This window comes from Periplaneta americana, chromosome 15 (genome assembly GCF_040183065.1).
Source record: "Periplaneta americana isolate PAMFEO1 chromosome 15, P.americana_PAMFEO1_priV1, whole genome shotgun sequence".
In the NCBI taxonomy this organism is placed as follows: domain Eukaryota; kingdom Metazoa; phylum Arthropoda; class Insecta; order Blattodea; family Blattidae; genus Periplaneta; species Periplaneta americana.
The window spans coordinates 48311587-48337956 of NC_091131.1; the positions used below are offsets into that span (position 1 = coordinate 48311587).

The following is a 26370-nucleotide window of genomic DNA, read 5'->3' on the forward strand; positions in this document are numbered from 1 at the left end:
TTCTTGTGGGCCCAGTATTCCACAGCTATTCGTCAACACCTTCACTTACGCCAGATGACGACGTATTCAAACACTTGGCACTCACATACTCCAACAACCATCCAGTAATGAGTCGTGGGAAAGCCTGCAAAGCTGGCACCCCTTCCTTCAACCAGGGCATCACAAACGGAGCAGCTTGGTACCCACTCACAGGTAAATTATATAATATAATTATGAAGCTATGAAATGTGAAGTATATTAGGATCATTACAATATGAAAGATCTCTAAGTAATTATAATGTTTAGTTTTGTCATATTATAAAAGAAAAGGTAAATTGACGGGAGACATGTCCATATCAGTTTTGCTTTAATATAGAAAATTCTGCTGATTTTTTTTTTATTCAGAGCAATGTATTTTAATACAGTGAAGATAAGTTATTATTTAATTTGTGTCGTAAATTTGTTGACTGCTTCTCAACAAAGAACGCATGCGCTCTGGACCAAATAATCGAAAATCGAAATACTGTACTTCTTCGGTCCAGGGTAATTTGAATGTAGCCTAATGAAGATAAGTTATTTCTTGAATTTGTGCCCTGGATCAACGCGCAGAAATCAACAAAATGTTCTACATTAAAGCAATGAATGTAATGAAGATAAGTTGTTTCTTGAATTTGTGCCCTGGACCAATGCACAGAAATCAACAAAATGTTCTACATTAAAGCAATGAATGTAATGAAGATAAGTTATTTCTTGAATTTGTGCCCTGGACCAATGCACAGAAATCAACAAAATGTTCCACATTAAAGCAATGAATGTAATGAAGATAAGTTATTTCTTGAATTTGTGCCCTGGACCAATGCACAGAAATCAACAAAATGTCCTACATTAAAGCAATGAATGTAATGAAGATAAGTTATTTCTTGAATTTGTGCCCTGGATCAACGCACAGAAATCAACAAAATGTTCCACAAATGAAGATAAGTTGTTTCTTGAATTTATGCCCTGGACCAATGCACAGAAATCAACAAAATTTTCTGCATTAAAGCAATGGCCTAGAAAAACGGCTATTGCTTTATTCTATATTGCAACAGAGCATGAATGCCTAGGCAGCCGCCTTCATCGCCTAGGTATCCCACCAAGTCCATATTGTATCCTCTGCAATACTTTGGATATCATGGACGCTGATCACATCAAAATTTGCTCATCACTCTCAGCTAGCAGTCTTGTGGACAGGTACTGGGAGGACAGAGAAAAATTGATGAATTTCTAAATTATTTCTTTTAAGATGTACTCTTGCAATTGTCTTTATATAGTCTCTGTTTCGTTTGCTTTTGGTCATGTAAGGTTAATGACATTTGTCAATTACCTCTGCATTAAATAAATAATATTCACTTTATATACAGTATATATATATATATATATATATATATATATATATATATATATATATATATATATATATATGCACTAAAGAATAGAAATGTGTTCTATGATAAATATTGTAAAGATGTTCGTGTTTTCACTGTCACTTCAGTTAAGTAGATTGGACCTTTCTGTATTGGTTTATCCCTGATAACTTTGTTTTCTTAGAGCACCTGACTGTTTCATTGTAGTTTACCCTGGATGCAACTTCCAGATCTTATTACCTATTTCTTTTCAACTGTTTAGGAGGAATGCAAGATTTCAACTACGTATGGTATGGCTGCATGGAAGTAACACTTGAGCTTTCGTGCTGCAAATACCCTCCTGCAGCAGAGCTTCCCAAGTTCTGGGAGGAAAACCGAATGGTAAAGCTTAGAAATGTTTTACATTGAAGAAATAATAGTATACATGTTGAAATACGGTTTTTAAAATTAATGGACATAAAATAACGACATTATCACTTATATTAATAATATTTAAATCTCATTTACTTGTTACTGAAAGTTTACGTAACATTTTTTCAAATCAATAGTTTGTCAAAGAAAAAGCATATCTCGATATCAGGAGTATTAAATTAGTGGCTCAAAATACGAAAAGATATCCCCTTCACATGTCATTAGATGGTGTCGAGGGTAAGAGGTAGAGTTCTATGGTCTCATGACTAGAATGAAGTGGTGTGGTCGGCACCATGCTCTAACTGCCTGGTTTCAAAATACAGTTTGTAATTTTTTATATTTTACATATTATTCATTCTAAATACTGAGGTAAATAGGCAATAATAATGAATGAAAAATCATATTATACTGGTACAGAATGTTCCATTTAAATTTGCGATTATTATTAATGACAAACTAAATACAGGTATTTGTTATAGTATGCACTATACTAATAATTATTGAATAAAAGTAGTTTCCCAAGGGTAGCTTCCATTTGAAAATAATAATCATAAATACTGATAATACAAATGTTTATTTTTATTTGTTTAGTACGTTGTGTCTTTTGGCAACCCTTAATGAAGGGCAGCTACCCTTGTGGGATTTTTTTATGTGTTGACATAAGACTAGGGATGTTAAGATAATTTGTAATAAATAAATTACCATACAGTGTTCTATATTTAAATTTGCGACTGTTATTGACTTTAACTAAATATAGGTATTTTTTTACTTGACATAAGATTAGAGGAGTCACATATTTTGTTTTATTGTAATAAATAAATTACCTCAAATAACATCTTGAAAAGTTTAATTTATTTGACGTTCAAAATAGTATAACTGCCTTTGAAACAGCACATATAATTTTGTGTTGATAAACTTTTAATAGTATCCCCTCACCTCAGTTATTTAACCCTGCGTTACTCATGTTATAAATATTCTCACCATTGCTCAGGTGGGGTTTCACAAACCCCATTTTAAATAACTAATATATTTTTCCGCAAGTTTCAGAAATCAGATAAACGCAATTAAATATACTATTCTTAGTTCACTTAAACAATTTCTTAAGTGAACTCTTCTGGATGTGATTGAAAGGTATACAGATGCACAGAGTACACACTAGCTCCATCTCTTAGATTTTCGTTGAAATATACGCACCGGGGTTTACCACACCCCACCTGAGTAATGCAGGGTTAATACTTTATAGGCTACCATTTCGCTTGTCCCTTCAAGTGTTTAAATGTCTACAAACGAACATCTCGGTACATTAATCCATATGGAAACTATAAGTATTCACAACATTAAACAGTCATATTGTGTAAACAGTGCAAGAACATATTAGAATTTAAAGATATTTATATACAATATTCACATTTCAGTCGCTTGTTAAATTCCTGGCAGAAGCCCACAGGGGTGTCCATGGATTTGTTATGGATGAAAATGGTAATCCTGTAGAAAAGGCTTCACTGAAGGTGAAATCACGTGACGTCGGATTCCAAACAACAAAGTATGGAGAATTCTGGAGGATTTTATTACCTGGGATCTACAAGTTAGAGGTAAGTATGCAATAACATGCAAAGGCCTTACAATAACATTCATGTTTGTGTAGACTGCGGGAGTCCAAGTTTCACAACCATACAGACCAACTGGTAATATAACTGTTTTATAAATTCTAACTTCAAGCTTTCTTGAGAGCAGACTGAATGGTAAAAGCTTCTCAACCGAATAATAACAGGCATTTCCTATATTTATTCTGCGTTTAATTTCTTTTCGAGTGTCATTTATATTTGTTACTGTTGCTCCAAGGTAATTGGATTTTTCCACTTTTTCAAAGGGTTCATTATTTATATCTCTGGTAAAGTAAAGTAAAGTCAATCTCATGACATGCCAAATCGATCCAGAAGGTGAAGAGAGGTTAAGGTTTTCACCTTTAGAGATAAACGGCATTTAATGGTATACTCATTTCTGTTAGAGGCTGAGTAGACCTCAGACAAATGCAAATGTTAAAAGATTGTTCTTTCCATATGAACTCACTGTGGACTGATGAGAAAAGTTAAATATAAAGACAATAAAATCAGTGTTTATTGTGAAATGATTTCTTAGTGAGGAATGTGTTGCATTTCATGACTTCATGCTTCAGGACAAACAACGAAAATTGTTCATAATGATCACTTCTATCAACCAATATACCCTATATCTATACAAGTATTTACAATAGAATTATTGTATTTTATCTGAAGAAAGTGACATCAGACTAGTGCCATAACTCATTGCCATTGCTAAGCAACTGATGTCAGAAAAATGTGTGTGTGTGTGTGTGTGTGTGTGTGTGTGTGCGCGTGCGTGCGCGTGTGTGTGTAATGCTCTGAATTTAACAATGAAGTCATCATCCTTCTTGCTTCCCAATATTTTGATGGAAGGTCCACAAATGTCCTAAGAGTTTCACAATTAGCCAGGTGCTCCATCTCCATGTCCTCTTCTCTGGTGCACAGTAAGCATTTAGGTGAATTCAGTACTCCAATACGATGGAGGTGTTTACTAAGGCAACCATGACCAGTAATCAATCTAAATATGGCCACGGCAGATTTTCGAGGTAGATCAGGAATTAGTTTTGGACCTTTAAATGGTTCTTTCCATTTTGAATTTTGATGTTTTGCCTGTTCGCTGTTACTTATTCTTTTTATGACTCGTTTTATTGATTCATATGGGAACTTGAAATTTGTTTTTAAGTTGATTTTAGTTCCTTTTTTGCTGATATATCTGCTTTCTCGTTACCGTTCAGTCCACAGTGAGCCGGGATCTATTGGAAGACCACTTTTTTATTTAGCATTTGAATTTGTTTTACCATGCAATGAATTTCTTTTACTTTTTCCATGTCAGAAAAATGTAACATAACTCATTATCGTTGCTAAGCAACTGACGCCAGATGTTGACATTTTTGTAACATTTCAATAATTAGACATTCGAGCATAAATGTTTCACGTTAAAATATCAGATTTAGGCCTGAACTTATTTCCTGTGTTTTGAAAACACAATTCTTTGTCCTCTGCTGTCTTGAATACACAAACCTTGGATTGTTCACACTCAGTACGTCATTACAGGTATATGCTGATGGCTATCTACCACGTGAACTGGACTTCATGGTTGTAGAACAACATCCCACTCTCCTCAATGTGACCCTTCATCCTGCCAAGGTAGGTCAAGCCCTTAAGGTGAAGAACCAAACTTGGTACCGACGGCGTCTGAGGCCTCCAGCTCAACCTCTTTGGAGAGAAAGTGTAGAACCCTCCTCTAATGATGGTGGTAGTAGTAATGGTGGTAGTGGTGTCAGTAGTACCATTGTGGCAGGTGGCAGTGGTGATGGGATAGGGTTAGTTAGCAGTAGTGTAAGTAGTGGTGGAGACAGGGGGGAAATAGGACACAGTGATGATGAAGGTGGAGGAGAGATAGCGTTGGTAGAGGACGACTCGAAGGGCCAAGACCTTCCAAGAATGCAGCAGCAGCAACAGCTGCCAGTAGAACCATATCCGTACTACAGCCCCGGCCACCATCAAGAAGTGACAGATTTCGCTTATCATAACTCAAATGACGATGCCTTGCACATACGAGTCGCACACGATACTCTGGAGGATTGGCGCAACTCCATGAGGAGTGGAGCAACAGAAGTGAGCTCGTTACTGCAGGTCCTGTACTCCACTGTTCTGTTCGTGTCATGTAAGGTTTTGTTATGAGTAACAGGTATTTTTATTCGGCTGACTGGTTTTATGGCTTAATGCTTTTGTAGCACTCAGGGTACCAACTGAACACCAAACGTTGATGTATTGTGCTGTATCAGAGCAGTGGTGGTTCTTGTCCTTAGCAAGTGGGTGACATGCTAAGTAGGAACTAAGTGGAAAATTATAGCATAATTATTATGAATTAGTCATATTCGATACTCTAGTGTAGTGCAGAGATTTCCAAACTTTTTGAAGGCACGATCCACTTTTGGGCGAGACATTTGTTTGAGACTCCCCCCCCTCCCTTCACTACAACACTGGTACTTAACCCCATTCGAAAAATACAAATCCCTGTAAAATCTAAAACATTAAGTGGAAAATTATAGCATAATTGTTATGAATTAGTCATATTCGATACTCTAGTGTAGTGCAGAGATTTCCAAACTTTTGAAGGCACGACCCACTTTTGGGAAAAACATTTGTTTGCGACTTCCCCCTCCCTTCACTACAATATTGGTACTTAACCCCATTCGAAAAATACAAATCTCTGTAAAATCAAAAACGATTATTTTACTCAAAACCAGTGGATACCACCCAACTTCTAATGTACCGATACCTGAAAGACAAGAAATCGGAATATGCAATAGTATATTATGATACAAGGTTGGGAATTGCTTTTTACAAAATCGAGGAAAAGTTAGAAAAACGAGAAGAGCGAGTTTTTCAAATTCCGAGATTTTAAATGCACTTCACAAACGTGTATTGTACAATATTTTTTGCACTCCATATTTTTAAAATTGCAAATACAATATATTTTGCACTGAAAATTTAGAGCAATATTATTCCAAAGCCTTTGCAAAACTGCAATGTAATGGTAACTAAGTAACAATAAATGCGCTGTAATGGGTCTATTTCAGTATAGTTTTATGTTATGAAGAATGGTTTCCCTAGCAACAAGTTTCTGTGTGGGAATTCTAACTTTCCAGGCCTAACAACAATACAACAAAAAATACGATCGTGCAAAAAATGTTTTTTGCTGTCATATTTCATAACAGAAAGAAAAAAATTACAACATGTGTTAACTTTAGTGTATCAATGCCAGCAAGATGTTTCACTGATCCGCTAAAAAGCATATTGAGCTGAACCATTACTGAACAAATCCAAACGTAAAGATTGTGAGATTGTGCATAGTGACAAAAGAAAAGCTGCAAAGTAATGTTATGCAGAAGTTGTGAGCTAAATGTAATAATATTTAATGTAATGGAGTAAATTGAATCAGATGTGTTCTGAAATAAGTTTTAGTTGCACTTAAAATAATGATGTGGAATACAACTGGACAGAATAAAAATATTGATGTAGAATACAACTGGACAGAAGAGTTCGCATGGATTAAGAGCACTTCACTCACTTGATGTGACGAACCGCCACTGATCGACAGTATCGTAACACGTGTTCATTAACAGCACTGATGGAATGAGTATTCGCATCTATGTGATTTTGCTATGAAATAAAAACTATACAGTCAGTTACGCACTCACTCATGATCACAGTAGAGATAAGCATCTCTTTCCATATTTTAGTACTACTGTAGACTTGTGTAAATTGTGTTTATAAGAAGTTAGAAGGCTGTTATACCCATCAAATCATATTTTATCTACATCTTGAATTCTCTGCTGTCCACTTAAATCTAATAATGCTTCTTCCCCGCCCCTTTCAATTATATTTCCCTCTGTGTCTTATTCTTTAAAATCTTTATATTTTAGAGTTTGTTTCTGTATGCACTGTATTTTGCATTATTTGATCATGAAACTTACAAGACTATTTTCTTTCATGCAATAAAACATCTAGAATATTATAGTCTTTTGTAAAGTAATCCCTAATGTGGGCTTTTAAACAGTATACTTTTTAACTCGTGTTAAAAATTTAATTGAGATATACTATGTGTTTTATGAATTCTCTTTTTTTGAAGAGTCCATGTTTTGTTGCAATACATAAATTTTGGTACAAAAGTAACTTGTTACCTCATCTTTGTTTCTATCTGTCTTTCTCATCACACCAAATCTCTCTGAGTTCATTGAATTTTATTCTGTGTTTCGAATTGTCTGGTACATCATTTTTTTAAATAATATTTATGTAAAAAGTAAACATATACCCGTACATGTCACGAAGGTACTTAATATATAGTATGCAAACAAGCTGAAGTGTCCACTTTCTTAATCGTGGCACAGTAAACAATCTGCGATATACCTCAGATACTTTCACACTCTAGAAAGAGAAGATGTACACTATTCATTTAATAGAATATTGAACAGACGTTATAGCAAAGAAAAAAAAACTATTGCCTTCGTCCCTAATATAAATATATGTATGCAAATATAAATACAACATATATTTTTAGACATCACTATTATGTTCCAATGGTCAGTTTCTGTGTTGCTGCGTAACTGCTAAATTTGTTTATCCACGACCATAACGAAAAACATGCCTTTACTAAATACTTTTGCGTTTGTAAAGTAGGCTTTTATTCAACATTACTTTATTCCACTAGTGAGATAAAGACTTTACCTCACAGTTTGAACTTTATCTCACAGTTCATTAGTATTTTCCTAGTACCCAGGTACACATGTATACTTTTCCATTGAACTATTACTCAAGAAGTTAATATATTAGTTACTAGATGTCACTACCTCTACTTCTTCATTACCATTTCTTAAATATACATACACTCAATCTCCTTCTCTTTTCTCTATCTGCTACGTCGTAATTTGTACATTACATCCATATCTAATGTGCATCTTTTTCAAATTTTGTAATAATTTACCTTTTGGGATGCGAGGAAACTTGAACCTGCGAAGTTGGGTTTATAGGATTTTAAAGCAACACGCGTTAGCCAACTGAGCTAAACAGACACGATGATTAATTATTAAGTTTTAATATTCCTCTTAAGTTTACAGAAGTAAAATGTGAAATTATTTTAATCACAATAGTCCCGTGAACACTTCTAAATAATCCCTGAAACTTCAAAAAGACGAAAGACACGTTTAAAATGAAAAAATATATATATTCAAATTAAATAATTAATTATAATTTGTTATTTATCCAACGCCTTATATACCATTCTTTACTAATCATGGCCTCCTACATCATGACCTACCTAGTACACGTATTGATTATAAAATCCATGCCATGGTATGTGATTACATGAGGACTTATTTTCAACATATTTTCTTTTATAAAACATAATTTTTCGTTATGGTCATGGATAAAATTACGTATGGTACTTGTGAGCGTGATCTTTATTGCACTCGTGTAATTTAAGCACTCAGCTGACGCCTCGTGCTTAATTCTTTCCACTCGTGCAATAAAGATGCACTTACCTCACAAGTACCATAAATAACTATTGTTTCTGTAAAATTTAATGTTACTGTTTTTAGCCGACATACAGCGCACAACTATTATTACCATACTCTATGAACCGACAGCAATTCCACAGCGAGCACATTGCACCCACATCCTTGATAAAGTCATATGATCTGTTATTTTCTTCAACATTGTTTTGAGTTAGATTTTTTAAAAATGGTTTTTATAAAAATCAAATTGTAATCGAATTTCGTTTTCAATAACGGATTTTATATTAAAAAATACTAGTATATGTCTAAATATATAAAAACAAAAAATAATTTAAGTAGTTCGTACATAAATACAATTATTTGAAATTATATTTATAGTATCTTACAAAACAGGTTTGATTTTCTTTGCTATCCTACCTTACTCTAAACAATATAAACAAGTTATAATATCTGTCGATTACTTCAAATAACTAATTTCTTTCGAATGTATAATGTTTAAGATGCTGTTATTTCATTAACATATAATAAAAAATATTATGTAATGTGTTTCGTATATGACTTGAATATCTATTTATCACATTGGAAACATATTTTTACATTTGCTTAAAAATATAACTGTTCAAGTGCGATATATTTGTTTCAGTGAATTGATGCATCACTTTCTTAGTTTGTCCAGTAATATCCAACATTCTTCCCTCCACTAGAATACGCATCCTCAAAAGTAACAGTCTAACAAGCTGACCCATGCCTAATTTGTTTTAATATCACATTCATTCCCTTTATTGAACAGCAGAGAAATCGAGATTAGAAATAAAAGAAAAACTCATTCTCGCCTAGACTCATGTAAAGAAAAATTACAACTAAAAATATATATATAAATGTGATATAAAATAGGTGGCATGCAGTGAAAGATGTGAGCAGTGTAAAATGCAAATCACAGAACACTGAAAATAAATATGTGATCTGGCTATATGGCAGAAAAATGCGACTCTATGCCAGATGGGCCATTTATAAAAATATTTTGCATGAAGGACTAAATCTTGAAAGTAAAATATCATCATATTTCACATGTGATCAGCACAAAGGCTCGAATATTACTTTCAACCTGAAATGTTGTGTATCTCCTCAGTTATTAAGAAATTTAATCAGAATCAAATTTCTCTGAAGTGTAGTTCAGTTCAGAGTTTAATGTAATCTAACAATATCAGATGCTCTCAAATTGTTTATTTTGCAAGAAGTTATTCTGTGAGAATGAACTGATAATAGGGTTATTATGAAAGAACAGTAGAATAATAACAAGATAACAGAAGTACTCTGAAGCAGTTGCTAATACCTAGCTTCTACACCACAAATCTGAAAGTATCTGCTAGGAATTTAACCCCAAGATTGTGCAATGAGAGGGATCTCCCTCAAACAGAAATTCTAAAAGATAAAATATTGAATATATACCTTAAAAAATTATTAAATTAAATGTAATCTTCATCTTACGATGTTTGGTGACGTATGTACGTTAAATTAAACATTTCAGAACGTGTAAATAACTTAATAGATAGACAAATTTATATTCTCAGCAAAATCGAATGCATTAAGCTAACCATATTATAGATACGAGAAAGATCAAAACTAGGAACTTTATTCCCGATACTTCTTACACATGAACCAATTTTTTTCATAGAATTAAAAATGATGGCAGAAATCCATACATTTTGGTTGATCTGTCTTAGAACTTTCCTATGCCAAACCATTTGCCATTCGCAGACTTAGAGTTGAGGGACATAAATATTTGTGGCCATATATAGCATCTATAGATTGAATGAAAATTGTCACAAAGCATTGACTTATAAAACCCACGACTATATATATACACACACACACAAGCGCATATGACCATGAAAATTTCCACATTGCTCGATTTTGCAATATAAGAGGTGTACGTTTGTGACAGTGAAAATTCTTGTACGATATGACAACTGACCAGAAGGAAAGGTAAACAAATGCAGGCAAACTAGTCTTTAACAAATTATTTCATAAGCTGAATTCAACCTAATGGAAGAATTATCAAAATATTTTTGGAAAGTAAATAAGTCAAGGGCCACATCTGGCATAAAGGTACATTAGCTTATAATTTTGACGATCTTTTATGAACTGTTCTGAGAAGAAGCTTCGAATTTGACGAGTTGTTTAATACTTCACAATGTAACAAGCATTAGGTAACACTTCGTAATACTGCAGTGCTTATATAATTTAAAAAGACCTGCTGAATAATAAAATGATAAAATTTAAAGTGTAGCACACATTCAAGTAATCATGTTTCATAAATGTTTGACTGGCTTTGAACAAAATTTAAGAGACATATTTTTATTCATCATCATGAATTCAGCAATAAAATGGCTGCAGCTGAAACCTTCCCTAAAGTAAAAAATAATTTAAAAACAGACTTGGCACTCGTATTTTAAACATAATTACTTGTTTTTCTGACCAATATTGCATAGTTACAAGGTTTTTTTTATATAGGGTAAATACTTCCTTATCTTTAGATCATATGCGTATGTTGTTATATATAAATCTCACAGCATGTCACAATTCTAAATCTTGTGCCTATTATAAATAAACCTTATAGCACAGGGTTACTCAACTGGTGGACCATAAAATGAGTGAATTTTTTTTTAATGTTTCTCTTTCACTTCCCGGTCAGTGTTGACAAGATTAATTAAAAATGATATATTTTATTCCCAAAATTGAGCATTTTATTAAACCATAGTTTATACAGAAATACTATTTTTATGTCTATTTCTGTCTCACAGTTACTAAAGTGATTTCACTGAGTCGTCAATTACAGAGTGTGACTTTAATCACTTTATTTTTAATCACAAAATGTGATTTGAATCACAGTTTGCATTAACAAAAGACGATTTTGATCACAGCGTCTAATTGCAAAGAGCAGTTTTTCTATCGGTTTTGAATCACAAGTTAAAACAAAATTCAGCTATTCACAAAAATACTGAACTTGTCAATTTGAAATTCGGACATTTGTGTCGTATTAACTGGGATGTCTTAAGATTTATTACAGCGACAGCTAAAAAATAAAAAGTTAATGACCTGAGATAATGGAATTTATTTCTATAGTGACATAAAAACTTTTTTCTTACATTTTTATTATACCTTGTTTTTTTGACTATACCATGCAGGCTTTGCTTAATGGTAAGTTTTAGTTGCCATGGTAATACTGTATTTTAAACTGCATAGGTATAATCAGGACATAGTTAAAAATGCAAGAAAAAAGTTTTTGATGTCACTTTACAATTTCAAAGTAAAAAAGTAGCAAAATATATAAATTATTATATACAATTTTGTACATATTTTTCTGAAATTAAAAACAAGGAATACCATCATTTCTTTTTCCCCCTCTACCACTTTGCTGCATAAAATAACGTAGGGGAGTGTAACATAAAACAGAAGATTTACCTACATTTTCAAATATCCCTCTATTACCTCAATAGAGAATCTTCAGAGAGAAGATAGTTTGTATATCAAGAACTTCATATTGTTACAAAATCAGGGTGATAAATGGTATATAATATTATACTGACACAATTTCACAGTGCCACTGTGGCACTGTCAGGCAATCTAATAATCTCTATTCCTTTCTGTTCAAATGCACAATTTTATTACAAACAACAAAAGCATACTCTCATTATTGCAAACAGAATTAATCATGGACTGATGTACATTTGTTCCATTATCTTTGTTGATGAGATTAATCTGCTTAAGCATGTTATGAATATTTTATAGTATTTGCACATTACCTAATTACTGCAATATGTACTTACGAGAGTTGTAGTTTATTTAATGACAATGAAACTAAAAGCATTATGGGTATTTAAATATAAAATGTTAGATTAAAATAGGTATATTAAGAGGAGCAAATGCTAACCTTTCTGAAGTTATAATATAATTTAAAACCAAATGCCTAAAGTTATATACCTATTCAATAATTTCAATAGAGAATATTTACTATCATTTACTTCTTAACATTAAGCAGTACTTATATCTAAAAAGGGAAAAATTGTGGCATACATTGTGTTATTTTAAACAACGCTGAAATTAAATATTTTAATATTTCAATTAGCAGAATATATATAAGCTTTGTAGCTTGTGAGCTAAAATGACCTCCAGATAAAAAAAAAATGCCAGTTAGTATATCAAACTGCACTCATTTAGTGGAGCCAAATGAATGAGTATCCCTTCATTTGATGAAACACCAATTTGTGAAACTGTTTATATAGTATTGTAGCAGCTTTAGTGTGATGCGTACATTGCTTTTAAAGTCATGTTCTACCATGCATCATTCAAGACTATGTTTTTATAAAATCCATGAACATAATTATATATTATTGATAACCTCCATAACCTCCCGCGTGAAACTGTATGTTAAATTATTGTAAATATAAGTGTACACAGAACATATTGTAGGCTTAATGATGGAGATATAAACACATCAGTATTAATTTCCTATTTTTGTAATGAAAAAGAATGGTTTTACTTAATGTGAAAGGTTATATATTTATTAATAGGATATTTATTATTTAGAAGAGAATGACTTTGCAGACAGATTATTGTACATTAAAGCACTAAAATTTATGTTTTAATACACGGTGTTTAAATGAAGGCATTATGAACCTGATTTCAAGTAGCCTAGGTCTAATTTAATCTGTAGACCTACTCTAAAACATCATTTAAGTTTGTAGGTACATATTCTTCTCCTAAATTCTGTTTATAGACTTCTTTTTTGGAAAGTCTTTAATATATTTTTTACTATATCTGCAATCAAATACAGAATTTCATAATCAAAATTACATCCTATTTTTACCTTCCAGACTTTATAACCAGCAAATAAATAAATACATAATCAGAAACTGAAATATCGGCCTCATTAGTCATTATATGGAGGGTTGTTTCCGATCTGATCTCTGGAAACGATTTTTGAATGACATCATGTGTGTCAGAAATCAACCAATAGTGAGTGATTTCATAGTCAGAGTGCATGGTGTCTCACAGCAGCAATTCCCAAGAAAAAAAAGCCTTTCCGATGCCAAGTATAGTTAAGTGAAAATAATAGAAGCCTGCAAAAAAAAAAAAAGTGGTTTCGTTATTTCCAAGAAAATGTATTTAATACGACTGGTAAAGCTCGGATGGGATTAATAATTAATACAAATTATTTGTATCATCTCAGAGCTTGTGGTAGAGGGGGGTGGATTTGCTTGCTTTTTCCCCTCTGAAATTAATCTCATCCGAGCTTTGCCAGTCTTATTAAGTACATAGAAGATGCCTTTCTTGGAAATAACGAAACCACGTTTTCTGTAAGCTCCTATGATTTTCACGTAACTGTACTTGGCATTGAAAAGGGTCGTAATGTACCCCTCCCAATAACGCTCGATTTTCTTGGGAATTGCTGCTGTGAGACACTGTGCACTCTGACTATGAGATCACTCACTTCTGGGCTGTTACCTCTCGTCACAGTTCAGCTGTTGTGTGACTCCTGACACATATGACGTCATTCAAAGTCGTTTCCAGAGATCGGAAACAATCCTCTGTATTATTGTGAATAATAATTCTCTTTCAGCCATTTCTGGCCTTAAGTATGCAAGCAGAAATACACACATTAGTCGCTGAATACAGTGACAACATAAGGCAATGATTGTACTTTCAATGATGTACAAAAAACAATCTGCAAAGTTGATTAAAAGATATCTTGTCTAAGTCCATCAAGAACATATTCTTTTACTCAGACAGATAATAAGTAAATTTTAAAACCTGGTACATTATATAGCATTAGTAGTAACAAGGTGTATTTTACTGCTTGCCATAATATAAATTTTCTGTTATAAAAAGAGCTTGTGAAGTTTTCTGAAATATATAAAAATTTGAAAAGAACTACTGTTTTCCCAGCTTCCTCTGCAAGTCACCCACAATGTTACTTTGTTAATTTTCATGGGACCAAGAATGAAATTTTAGCTAATCATAAAGATGTCGTATTAATACAAAATTGAAGATAATAATTATCAGACTAATATTACGAGGTTGTAAGAAACAACGATAAAATACTCTTCTTATATAATTGTAGAGGTACTACACAGAGAAATATTATTACGAATATAATAAATGATTGGACAGAATAGTGAAAGAAATGAAGATATAACTATGGATACAGATAAAAAGATTTTCTTCCAACTTTAATAATTTCAAATGCCAGTAAATATCCAAATAATTAGTAGCAAGAATATTGAAAAGAAAAGTACTCAGTCTGAGTTCTGAATTTCACTGTTCTATGTTTATTTTTAAAAGTAACTACCTACAAGTTAGATCAGTTGGATACAACTCAATGGTGGTATCATGCCACTACAAACTGCCTCGTGCTTATAAGGTTGAGTCACAACCAAGTGTACGCAGACTATAAGTTAAGCAAATATGTTGTACAGTGGCAGCACCACAGTGTCACACTGAAAGTTACCCGTAGTTCAATATATATTGAACTCTTTGGACAATATAGCTAATCATTCTCACAAATAAATAAATTATTAATTACAACATGTAAGTATTCTTACATTGCTAGAAATCACAATATTAAACGCTCATTAATTCAAGCTATAGACATAAAAAAATGAAAGAACAGTAATTAGGGGGGTGAATTTATATGCACTAGAAATTAATATCTTTTTAAAAAACTTAATTTTAAATTATGGTTTATTTGATGACGCTCACAACTGCAGAAGTTATATCAGTGTCGCTGGTGTGCCGGAATTTTGTCCCTCAGGAGTTCGTTTACATGCCAGTAAATCTACAGACATGAGCCTGTCGCATTTAAACACACTTAAATGCCATCAACCTGGGTCAGGATCGAACTCACAACCTAGAGCATAGAAGGCTAGCACTATACCAACTACGCTACCAAGGCCGAAAATTAATATCTTTATTTGGTATAATTTATATACCTAAAAGCCATGTATCCACACCTTTCAGATGCCATTGTATGGTTAAAGCCTTAACAGCCACTTAGAAGTCAGTGCGCAGTTTACTCAATGCATACTCCTTACCACAAACTAAATATGTTGCACTTCTCCTACAGTCCCTATAAAAACGAATGTATTAGAAATCGAACCCCTGGGTTTTGATGTGTTCTCTATGTACACCAGATATTTTCATCTGAAAAAAATTACAATTGTCAAATTGTAACTGAATCAGTGCCCGTGACAATCCAAAAGTCCTATGTGAGTGAAAGTTACCTGCACATGTATAGAAACAAGTTGATACCATTGAGTTAGGTCACTGATAGCTTCAGAGGCAACTTATGAAACTCTTTAAAATTTCGGGGCTGTTTAATGAACTCCGTCATTTCTAATTTCAAGAGGTTAATGCATCCTATGGGGGTGAAGTGCATAGGGCTAATGTACCTCATTCCTGGTTGTATCCTATTTCTAAGATGAGAGGAAAAGAAAAAAGGGCAAGATTATTTTTATCACCTTGGTACTGAATATAATGTGCCAGGTTGGAAACAAAGGTGTATTAAATAATAAATTATGTAGTACAACATTTATTTTCTAACTACTTATTGTTCAAAGTTAAGTAAATGAAATGTAGAACGGAACAGACCTTCAACTCTTGCCATTTAGAGGAGTACAGTGTGCTGCTGTTGTACAGTAATCAATTGTAACTGGAAAGAGAGTACAGGTAGTGTCTAGACTTCCGTTTTGTGTACCTGAACCTAGTAGTAAATGTTATTTATAATACTGCCACCTGACCAGTATTAAAAACTAAAAATTATCCTAAAATTGATCATTATTTTCATTAATTCCTCCCACTCCTCCAGTTTGCAGTACACTTTAATTACCTCAAGAGACGGAGGAAAGTAAAATGCATTTTAAAGTCATTATATAGAGTTATTCAAACGTCAGGAAACTTCACATACCTAAAACTTTATTAAAAGTAAGATCTACACACAAAAACACCGCTCCATTTACAATGGCATAATACTGGTTTCCAATGCAATACTTGATAATATGTAAGTTAATTATTTTTAACATGTATTTGGCAGTGAAAGTAAAATTTACAATTCATTTCTTAATTGCCATGGCAACAATTCTTGAACAGGTCTGAAATACTTACAGTACGAATTGGAAATGATGTAGCACTCAACAGAATAGTAACCTAACAACCAAACCTTGAATTAATGGATCTTTATCAAAATTTACAAATGCATTGATTACTTATTGATTGTAATGTGAAATGTGCAATTTGACATGTTAACATCAAGAACCGACTCAATTTAAAGAGATAGTTGATCGTAAAATTGAATAATCACACCATAAATTTGCTGGAGATACATATTTTTTAGATTTCTCAAGAAAATATGCCAACATGAATATTAACGTTTTCATCTAAACACCACTTTCGAAGAACACTGTGAGCTTCTTCAAACCTTTCCTTTGATTTTTCTGGTAAATGTGATGCACGTGCTAGACCCGAAACTTCTTCAATACCAATCTCACTCATTTTTATAATATTTTAGTCAAATTTTACTGTTTCATAACTATTAAACATTCAAACATTAAATTCCGATACATAAACAAGTAACATAGGAACCAAGTCGTGTGTTACTTGAATTTAATGAATCTATTGCAAACTTTAGAAATACAATTTTGATTTATTATTATTTTTACATTTTTTCAAGTATTGCAAAAAGTTATTCACAAACTGCAAACTGTGACTTATCTGATCTCGAATGCTTGAAAACCGAGGCAATGGGCCTCAGTTTCCCAAACTGCATTCTCGACCAGATAAGTCTCACTTACAGTTAGTTCCTTGTAAGTAATATACTATTTTATCTCTGCAAGCGCAAATTATTCTTATTCAATGATATTACAAACTTTACAATGCTCTGCTAAGATTCAAATTAATACAGTTTGAAGTGTGGACCTTGTAATCTGTTTTTATTCCATAATCTTGTTGAAAAATTTAGGTCATATTTTAATTTTATACTACTTGTTTCATAAACCAGATTTTTAATAACGTTTCTGCCATTTCAAACATATCCTGACCTTTAATTAACTCTATATCGTGGATCTAAGCAACAAAATGGGTGTAATTCCTTCATAAACAAAGTTTTGTTGACAATGAATGTGCTTATAATTCCTGCATTAAGTTCGGAGAATTATAAACAACTTATGCAACATAACTCAGGCATATTAATTTAGCATTTTTCAGAGGATTTCAACCTAGAACAGAGGCTCTCAACCAATTTGAGCAACAGGAAAATTCAATTATATATTATTCACAATGTTACAACTATCAAAGACTGACTAGGGTAAAGTTGCCTATTTCTGTGATACTCCTAATCCCGTGATGCTTTTTTAAAACTTAACATCAGTCAAAGCTTTGCCCTTCGACCATAGCGTCAGACATCTTTTGTCTACTTTTGAGACACTGGTGAACTGAACAGCAAGGTACCCAATCCCAAGATGTTTAGTGAAAAAAGTGTATCACAGAATTAGGAGTATCACGGAATTAGGCAACTTTACCCTACTGATTATTCAAGACTTCAAAAATCACCATCAGTGAATTACCACAGAGAAGTACTAGTGAAAGAATGTTCGTACATGTTCCAAATGCATTAAAATACGTTATGTATTTTTAATCCATATAAGCTAGAACTGTGTAATGTATTATTTTTCTTTATCAGCATAACATTAAGCATTTGCTTATTTTTGTTGTGAACCTTCAGTCAATTCTTATGTTTGAATCACTGATCATCATTTCCAATTTACACAACCAGCATGCTGCCACAAAGATGGAGATGATAAAACATGCACAGCTACATAGCTCTGAAGTACGTAATCAGCAATTTTCGTTTTCAACTTCCCTATGATAAGATGATTAGTGCACTGAACATTAAAAACATACATACAACATTAATATAAATTATACCTAAATTATGACTAAATTAATTTTTGTAACCAGTATATTTGTATTTTTGGAGCCAATTGGTAATGATTTCAACAGTAAAATAACTACAGAAATCCGAAAAATGGATAGCAGTCTAAAATGGTAGAATTTCATGACTACTTGCCTTTATTTCGAAACAGAATCAGGGTTGCTACATATCTCAGATCAGAATAAGGGACACTGAAATATGAACATCTCTTGATGTGTAAATAACCTAAATCATTGAATGAAAGATAAATCAAAGTTATTTGTAATTAATTTTTAACCTTTCGACTCCTAATGTCAACTTTAGTCGACAGTAACTATATTAAATACAATAAATAATGTTAAAATGTTCAAACTTATGACTTATCAATTTAATATTAACATTTGTTAATAGGCCTACATGTTAAGTATAAAATAATAATGTATAAACATTTCGGCTTTTACGGCATCATCAGATACAATTAGCTTCTGTGATATCTAAATTACGTAGTAGAATTTTTGTTTTCTCTTATAGTAAACCACCAAATTGATGTTATAATAATATGTAATAATAACTCACGAGTTTTACGTATTTTACTTGTTGGAAAAATTGTTAGGCTATAAATAAGTCTACATTGTATAACTAATTATATTTCGTGTAATGTAAATATCGTAAAATGCAGTAAAAGACGAAAACATTTATACATTATTTATATTTAACATGTATTAACAAATGTTAATATTAAATTGATAAGACATAAGATTGAACATTTTAACATTATGTATTGTATTTAATAACCGACTAATTTGAAAATCAAAATATGAATTGTAAATTAGTACAGTAATTATATTGTTGAAAAAACCGGAAGTCGTCTTTAGTAGCCACACATAAGCATTAAAATGGGTTATTACAACATTTATATCCTGGTCAGCTACATACCACAGAGGTATTTCAATTCCGGCACTAAAGAGTTTTAATGAACATTTAGTTTTATACAGTCATATTTAGAGAAAAATTTAGCATTAAAAATTTGCTACTTTCAGACATCTTCTCACACGAGTTCTTAAGATGACTGAAAAAAAGAACTAAGGTTAACATGTAGAAAGATTGATTGAAATCAACAACACTTAAATAATCAAATCGAGAGAATATATTTTGCATTCAAAAAATGTTCTCTTCATAATAATTGACAAATCCTCTTTCTACAAACACACCTAAAATCAGTAAACTTAAACAGAAATTTGTTAATCTAAAAAAATTGACATTTTATTGCTCAAATTCTTGATAATTCTCATTTATTTGCTATCAATATCTAGTTTATTATTTAGATCACTCAATTGCATGTTTTAAAATATGAGACAATCAGCATCGCATGATTGAATTGCAAGGGACATGGGGCATTCCTCTTGAATACTAATTAGGACTGTCCCTTAAAATCTGAAACATTTAGCAACCCTGGTTAATACAGCTATAGGCGTATATCACGTTGGGAAAACTGATCTAGAAAAAGGAAGAGGAGAAGCAAAAGAAGTGCCCCGATGAAAGCTGCCAAAAGATCGTCTTTGTCACTAATTGGACACGAGGATTTGAACTTGGACGTCCAGAGTGGAAAGCTGATGAATCTAGTCATATTGCTGATGATTCATTTAACCTTTATTAATGGTTTTATATTAACTGCTATTAAAATAATGTTAACTTCTCCTAAAATATATTTTAAAATTACTGAAAAGCAATAGTTAAACTGACCACAAATTAATACCACCAAAAAGCTCAGAACTAATGTAGAGGTATCAGAAACCAGGATTCAAATTGCTAAGTTCAAAAGAACTGTACGTCATAAAATGACAGAAAATAGAAGGATTATTTAATGGTATATTACATATTAACAGAGTAGTGCCTGCACCATTATTTTATGAGTATGTAATGACTACTTGTGCAACTGCTGTTCCTTGGTTTTGCTTGTGCCACTTGCACACACGGATCTCCTAGGCACTTCGACAATACTGCCATCTACTGGTGTTAGCTTCAGGCACCTCATTAAAAAATGTAGGTCACTATTTCAATTTGTAATTTACTTTCTAACTCGCCTATGTATTGTACATATATAACGACTGTAAGAAAGTTTTCATAGTTATCAAAACCATTTTACAAGGATAAGTAGTATTGTGAAGTTGCAATTGATAATGTAGTTTCTGAAAGATGTAATATCATGACATAAGGACTAGAAAAAAATAAATTATTAAGAGTAAGTTATAATAACTTTCTTATAACAAGAGATAAAATGTATTTCAAAATTTCACTGTTATTGGCAAGGAACGTACTTTTCTAAAATGTAGTTATAATTCGGACAGGGACTTTTTGTGTTGTAATTTGTAAAACTGTGTTGATTTTATTATTATTAAATTTCCTGCTGCCAGATGAAATGTTTAATGTTAGCACACGACTAATGTAAAAGCTAAAAATCTAATTTTCATATACCTGTATCTGCATTTAATTAGTCATGTTACATCCTACACAAATATTCTTTTCAATTAGTTGTACACAGACTGATGATACATGGAATTTATGGTAAAAAATTTAAAATAAAGTAAACATGAGTTATTCTTTTCTAAAATAAAAAGTGTATGCACATGGCCATTATCTTTTTATGTAATTCACAATACATAAATCTTGCATTTAATAACAGTTTTACACTTTCACAAGTAAATTTTTAACAATACAACGACTATCTCAAAGGAATATCATCAGATATGGTTCATTCAACCTAAGACCTGCTGTTAACATAAATATGTATTACATACTTCATGCATGTGTTTGATTCAAGCTGCATTTACACGATTCAACTACCCATGGACATATGCAATCTGGGGAGAATATTGAAAGACGCAAGTTGAAAATGCACATTCAATAAGACACATGCAGATTTTGTGTCTAGATGGTGCTCTATGTTGAACATCATTTTTATTTTTTTTTTTTATTGGGTTATTTTACGACGCTGTATCAACATCTAGGTTATTTAGCATCTGAATGAAATGAAGGTGATAATGCCGGTGAAATGAGTCCGGGGTCCAGCACCGAAAGTTATCCAGCATTTGCTCGTATTGGGTTGAGGGAAAACCCCGGAAAAAAACCTCAACCAGGTAACTTGCCCCGACCGGGATTCGAACCCGGGCCACCTGGTTTCGCGGCCAGACGCGCTGACCGTTACTCCACAGGTGTGGACTATTGAACATCATCTTCACTACATATATATAGGGTGAAAGTGAAACAACCCTGCAGATTTTCGGAGTGAATAGCTCATGTTGTATGTACCAAAAAATTGTAATACCCTATTGGTGGAAAGTTCATAGTTTTCTCAGAAAAAAATGTTCTTTTCAAAATGTTTAACACTCTCCTATTCGGTAACTATTGTGAGTAGGATCATGATTTTTGTCCATATCAATAGAAAATCTAATAAAGAATTATTTATCCCTCTGGCATATTTCAATAGCGTGGACAGTTTTCCTGTAAATTTAATTTAAAAACCACTAATTACAAGCCACTGAACAATGCAAACAGACTGCATCATTGTAGCTAGAGAGGGAGGTGGGAGGTAGTTCACTAAAGCAGACAGGCCTGAATTCGTTGACCTCTTACATTTGTATTACAAGAAGAAAGAGCAATGTGTTAGCAGCAATGTAGTCAGACTGCTGAAACTTCCAACTTAATCTTCTAATTAACTGTAAATTTAATCACAAAATGTAATATAGGTTTTCTATTCATTTAAAGATATGGTCACACGTCGCTACTTTTGCAGCACCGCAGTACAAAAAACTGCGCAACTCTTGTACTGCGACGTGTGAACAATGGTGCAACCCGAAAAGTAGCGGCTGCCGAACCTGCTGCCCGCTACTTTTCCATGCTGCGCGCAGCTTAAAAGTAGCAACATGTGAACAGGGTTCTCAGGGTTGCAGCCGCAGCATTTTTGATATCGGTTTTGTTGAAACTTTTGCTGCGGTTGCAACCAGTGTTACCACCCAAATGTACCAATGATACTTTTATTGTTTGGATATATTTTAATGTTAAATGTGATGAAAATAAATTATTTGTAACAGTTATTAAATACACTACACAGTCTGAGCATAATTGTTGACGATATAATTATTTTTTTTTAATTTCCGTAGCATAGTTCCAAACAGGAGGGTTGCCAACATTGATTACGTGAATATACTCTTGGTTATCATTTAAGTATATAGGAGTTTTTAAAAGCTTTATAGTAAAAATAATGTCAATTTCTGAATACTAGATACGACAGAAAAGCAAATAATAGATAACGAAGCTTTTGCATGAGTTTCTTAATAATGCGAACATAACCACAAAATGTATATTGAGAAGTCAACACGGAGATGGAAACCTGCAGCATGACTGCGGCTGCAAAAGTAGCGCCTTGTGTGTGAACAGACCTGCAACCTCCAGTTGCAACTTTTGCAGCACTCGGGTTGCACAGCACGAAAAGTAGCGTGCAGTGCACTACTTTTGGCTTACGTGTGAACACGACACGCAACTTTTGCAGCTGCAGTACAAAAGTTGCGCTGCAAAAGTAGCGATGTGTGACCGTACCTTAAGTGTACCCTATCGTCCCTTTCAATCTGCAGGACTATTTCACTTCCACCCTGTATATAATAAGAACTTTCTTATAGTGAAGAGATAAAGTGTGTGTAGATATATTATATAAATTAATGAATAGTAACTATCAATCCAATTTTAGGCCTGTTTGATTCTCAAAATTGTGGTTGACACTCCTGCTTGCGATAATCTTCAATAAAGCTAATTGTACTTGCCGAAATTTTCAGCTTACAAGATCCACCATCACCAAACAAACAATTTTCAGTTTACTCACGACCACCTAGAACAATCAACTGCTCGCTACATGCTACTGTTGAATGAAATAACACACAAGATACCCACCAGTAACGGGTAGCTTTCAATTGCTATCATTTTTAGTGGAAAAAGGCATGCACTATCGAATGTGTTTTGTGCACTATTGCACGCATTGGTTGCATGCCTAAAATTGAAAGAAACTGTAGATGCACCTTAACTCTACTCTGACCTGTTGTTATGCTGCAGCAAATGTATTTTTCGCATTTATACACCTCTGTTCGTAATATAGAATACTACATCCAAATACGATTTGACGACACATATTAAACAAAATATCTCAGCTGTTTATACACTTTTACAATTGCCAATTTATTCGGCAAACACAATATTATTTGCAACAATATTTGTTATGCATTGCCATAGGAAACTTTCGTTTGTCAACAATACAAATCACTTTTATGAACAATTCCACATTATATTATAAGGCATTGTATATTACGTATTTTAAGAAAAAATATAGGTACGCACAGCTTTGCTATAAAGTTTGAAATAACAATTCGTATACCCAAACAAAATGAAATGTAATGAACTTTTTTTTCCCTTCCACCCTGAGTACTTCGGTCAATGTTTACATCAAGGGCAGTTCTTATTTTGGATAAACTATAGCTATATATGGTCACTATGATGCACAGTTTGAGTCATGTGGTAAGTAAGCACAGTCGAGAGTTTCATTTTAGTTTTTTCGTTCTTCATATTTTGTTCTCCAGATTCTCTACTGGAGACTTACCATTACGTGTACTGATTATAATATTGATTATAAAATTCACAGTATGACACACCCTAGTTTTTTTTTTTTTTTTCTTCACTGCAATGATTGCTTCAATGCTTGACTGTTTCATTATGAATAGAATGCATGAAGAAAAGTGCACAGAGAAATGCGAAGAATATTCCCTGGATTTCAAAACTGTTCCGTGAAATATTATTCAGAACTGTGTGGTTACTTTGGTTAATGTTCATTATAGAATGTTGACTGGAAATATGAGTGTAGGCATGTAAAAATTTTAATCCTATGGAGCTGGATGCGAGAAAAAACATAACCTTACATAAGGAGACATATATGCAAATGCAAATTGGAGAATAATTAAGTTACGAAAGAACAGTGCAATTTTCTCAGTTTAGTACTCAAGATAGCCTCTTTTATGATGACATACATCTGGCAGCAAGAGAGTTTATGAAAAGTTTAGTATTCTATGTTTGTATATAATTTTATGTAAGTAACATGTGTATGTATGTATGTAAATAATATGGGTCTATCATTTCAGCTAGATGAAACAAGAGAATTTTCCACAGAAAAAACCTCACCAATTGAAGGGTCTATTGTCTTCCCCATATCTTAGACACAAACAGTAGTATCATTTTAAGTCACTCCAGTGTGTAAGTAAAAGCACATTCTTCAGAGCTTCTATTCTAACACACACCATCCCTACTCTCTCTTACTACTGTGGCATCTTTCTTCTCTATGGGATGGCTTCTTGAAACGTCTTTCAACCTCTGTGGTTCATAGTGCACAATGCAAGTTCGAAATATATCATAATAACAGCGATATCTAGTACCCTACCATAACAAAACACTGATGTACTTTTTTTTTTTTTTTTTTAAATTTCGTTTAATTATCACCATGCCCCATAACGTATAGTCATATTACATGGTACTGATGTACTTGGGATAAAATTTATTATGAAATTCTTAATTTCCTGAATTTTTGAAGGGCTCCCTGCAAAAGGGGGTGGCTCCACGTTTTGGCCAAATTAATGTTTTGCTTGTTTTATATGTTAAAAAATATGCCCGATCTTTTAGTGCAAGAACAGTGTGATTCCGAGCATTTGGTAGTAACTTACAGTGGAATTGGCAAGCAATGGATTCGGAACACCTCAAAATCTGTGCTTCATTGGCTGACCATGATAATATCTTTGAAAAATATTGGAGTGCACGAGGTCAAATGACTTTATTGTCAAACGCCTGGCATTAGAAAACAACAATAACAACAACAAGAACAACAACAACAGTGGAATTGGAGCTGACCTCCCAATCGTTTTGTTTCAAAAAGGAGGTAGCTCCTGGAGCTATATATATGGTAAACCATAGATAGTATAAATAATTTCAAGGGGTTATTCTTTGAGATATTTCAAACAAAAAAAAAAGTTAAATAAAACTTTGATGTTTTATGCTTACGTTTCGAGATAAAAACTGTTTTATACAAAATATTTCACAGCGTGTTCTGGGAAAGCCATTGATTTAATTTCCAAACTGTTCAATCAATTTAAGAGAGCGGTATATTATGATAATGAATGATTCAATGAATTTTAGTTTTGTCCTTTAAATGTGCAGAAATTTGAGCCGAACAAATGTAACTTTTCGTTCTGAAAAGGAATTTTACAATGTTACATTTGTTCGCTTCAAATTTTTTCACATTTTAAGGACAAAACTAAAATTCTTTCAATCATTTATTATAATAATACACTGTTCTCTTAAATTGACTGAGCATATTGGGAATTAAATCAATGGCTTTCCCAAAAACATGCTATGTAATGTTTCATATAAAACAATTTTTATCTCGAAAAGGAAGCAAAAACGAGCAAAATTGTATT

The 26370-nt window shown here is 32.7% G+C and overlaps 1 protein-coding gene across 6 annotated transcripts in view; it reads left to right on the top strand.

The window, feature by feature from the left end:
* Nucleotides 1-26370, top strand: part of LOC138714857 (carboxypeptidase D) — a 250889-nt gene that overhangs the window by 222155 nt on the left and 2364 nt on the right. For 3 of the 6 annotated variants that reach the window (XM_069847066.1, XM_069847070.1, XM_069847067.1), the window contains 4 exons: nucleotides 16-192; nucleotides 1648-1766; nucleotides 3212-3388; nucleotides 4934-5026. In XM_069847066.1, coding sequence (XP_069703167.1) covers nucleotides 16-192; nucleotides 1648-1766; nucleotides 3212-3388; nucleotides 4934-5026 — 566 coding nt within the window. Of the gene's footprint in view, nucleotides 1-9; nucleotides 193-1647; nucleotides 1767-3211; nucleotides 3389-4933; nucleotides 5027-25044; nucleotides 25157-26370 lie in introns of all 6 variants that reach the window. The other 3 variants (XM_069847071.1, XM_069847072.1, XM_069847068.1) reach the window with 3 other exon arrangements.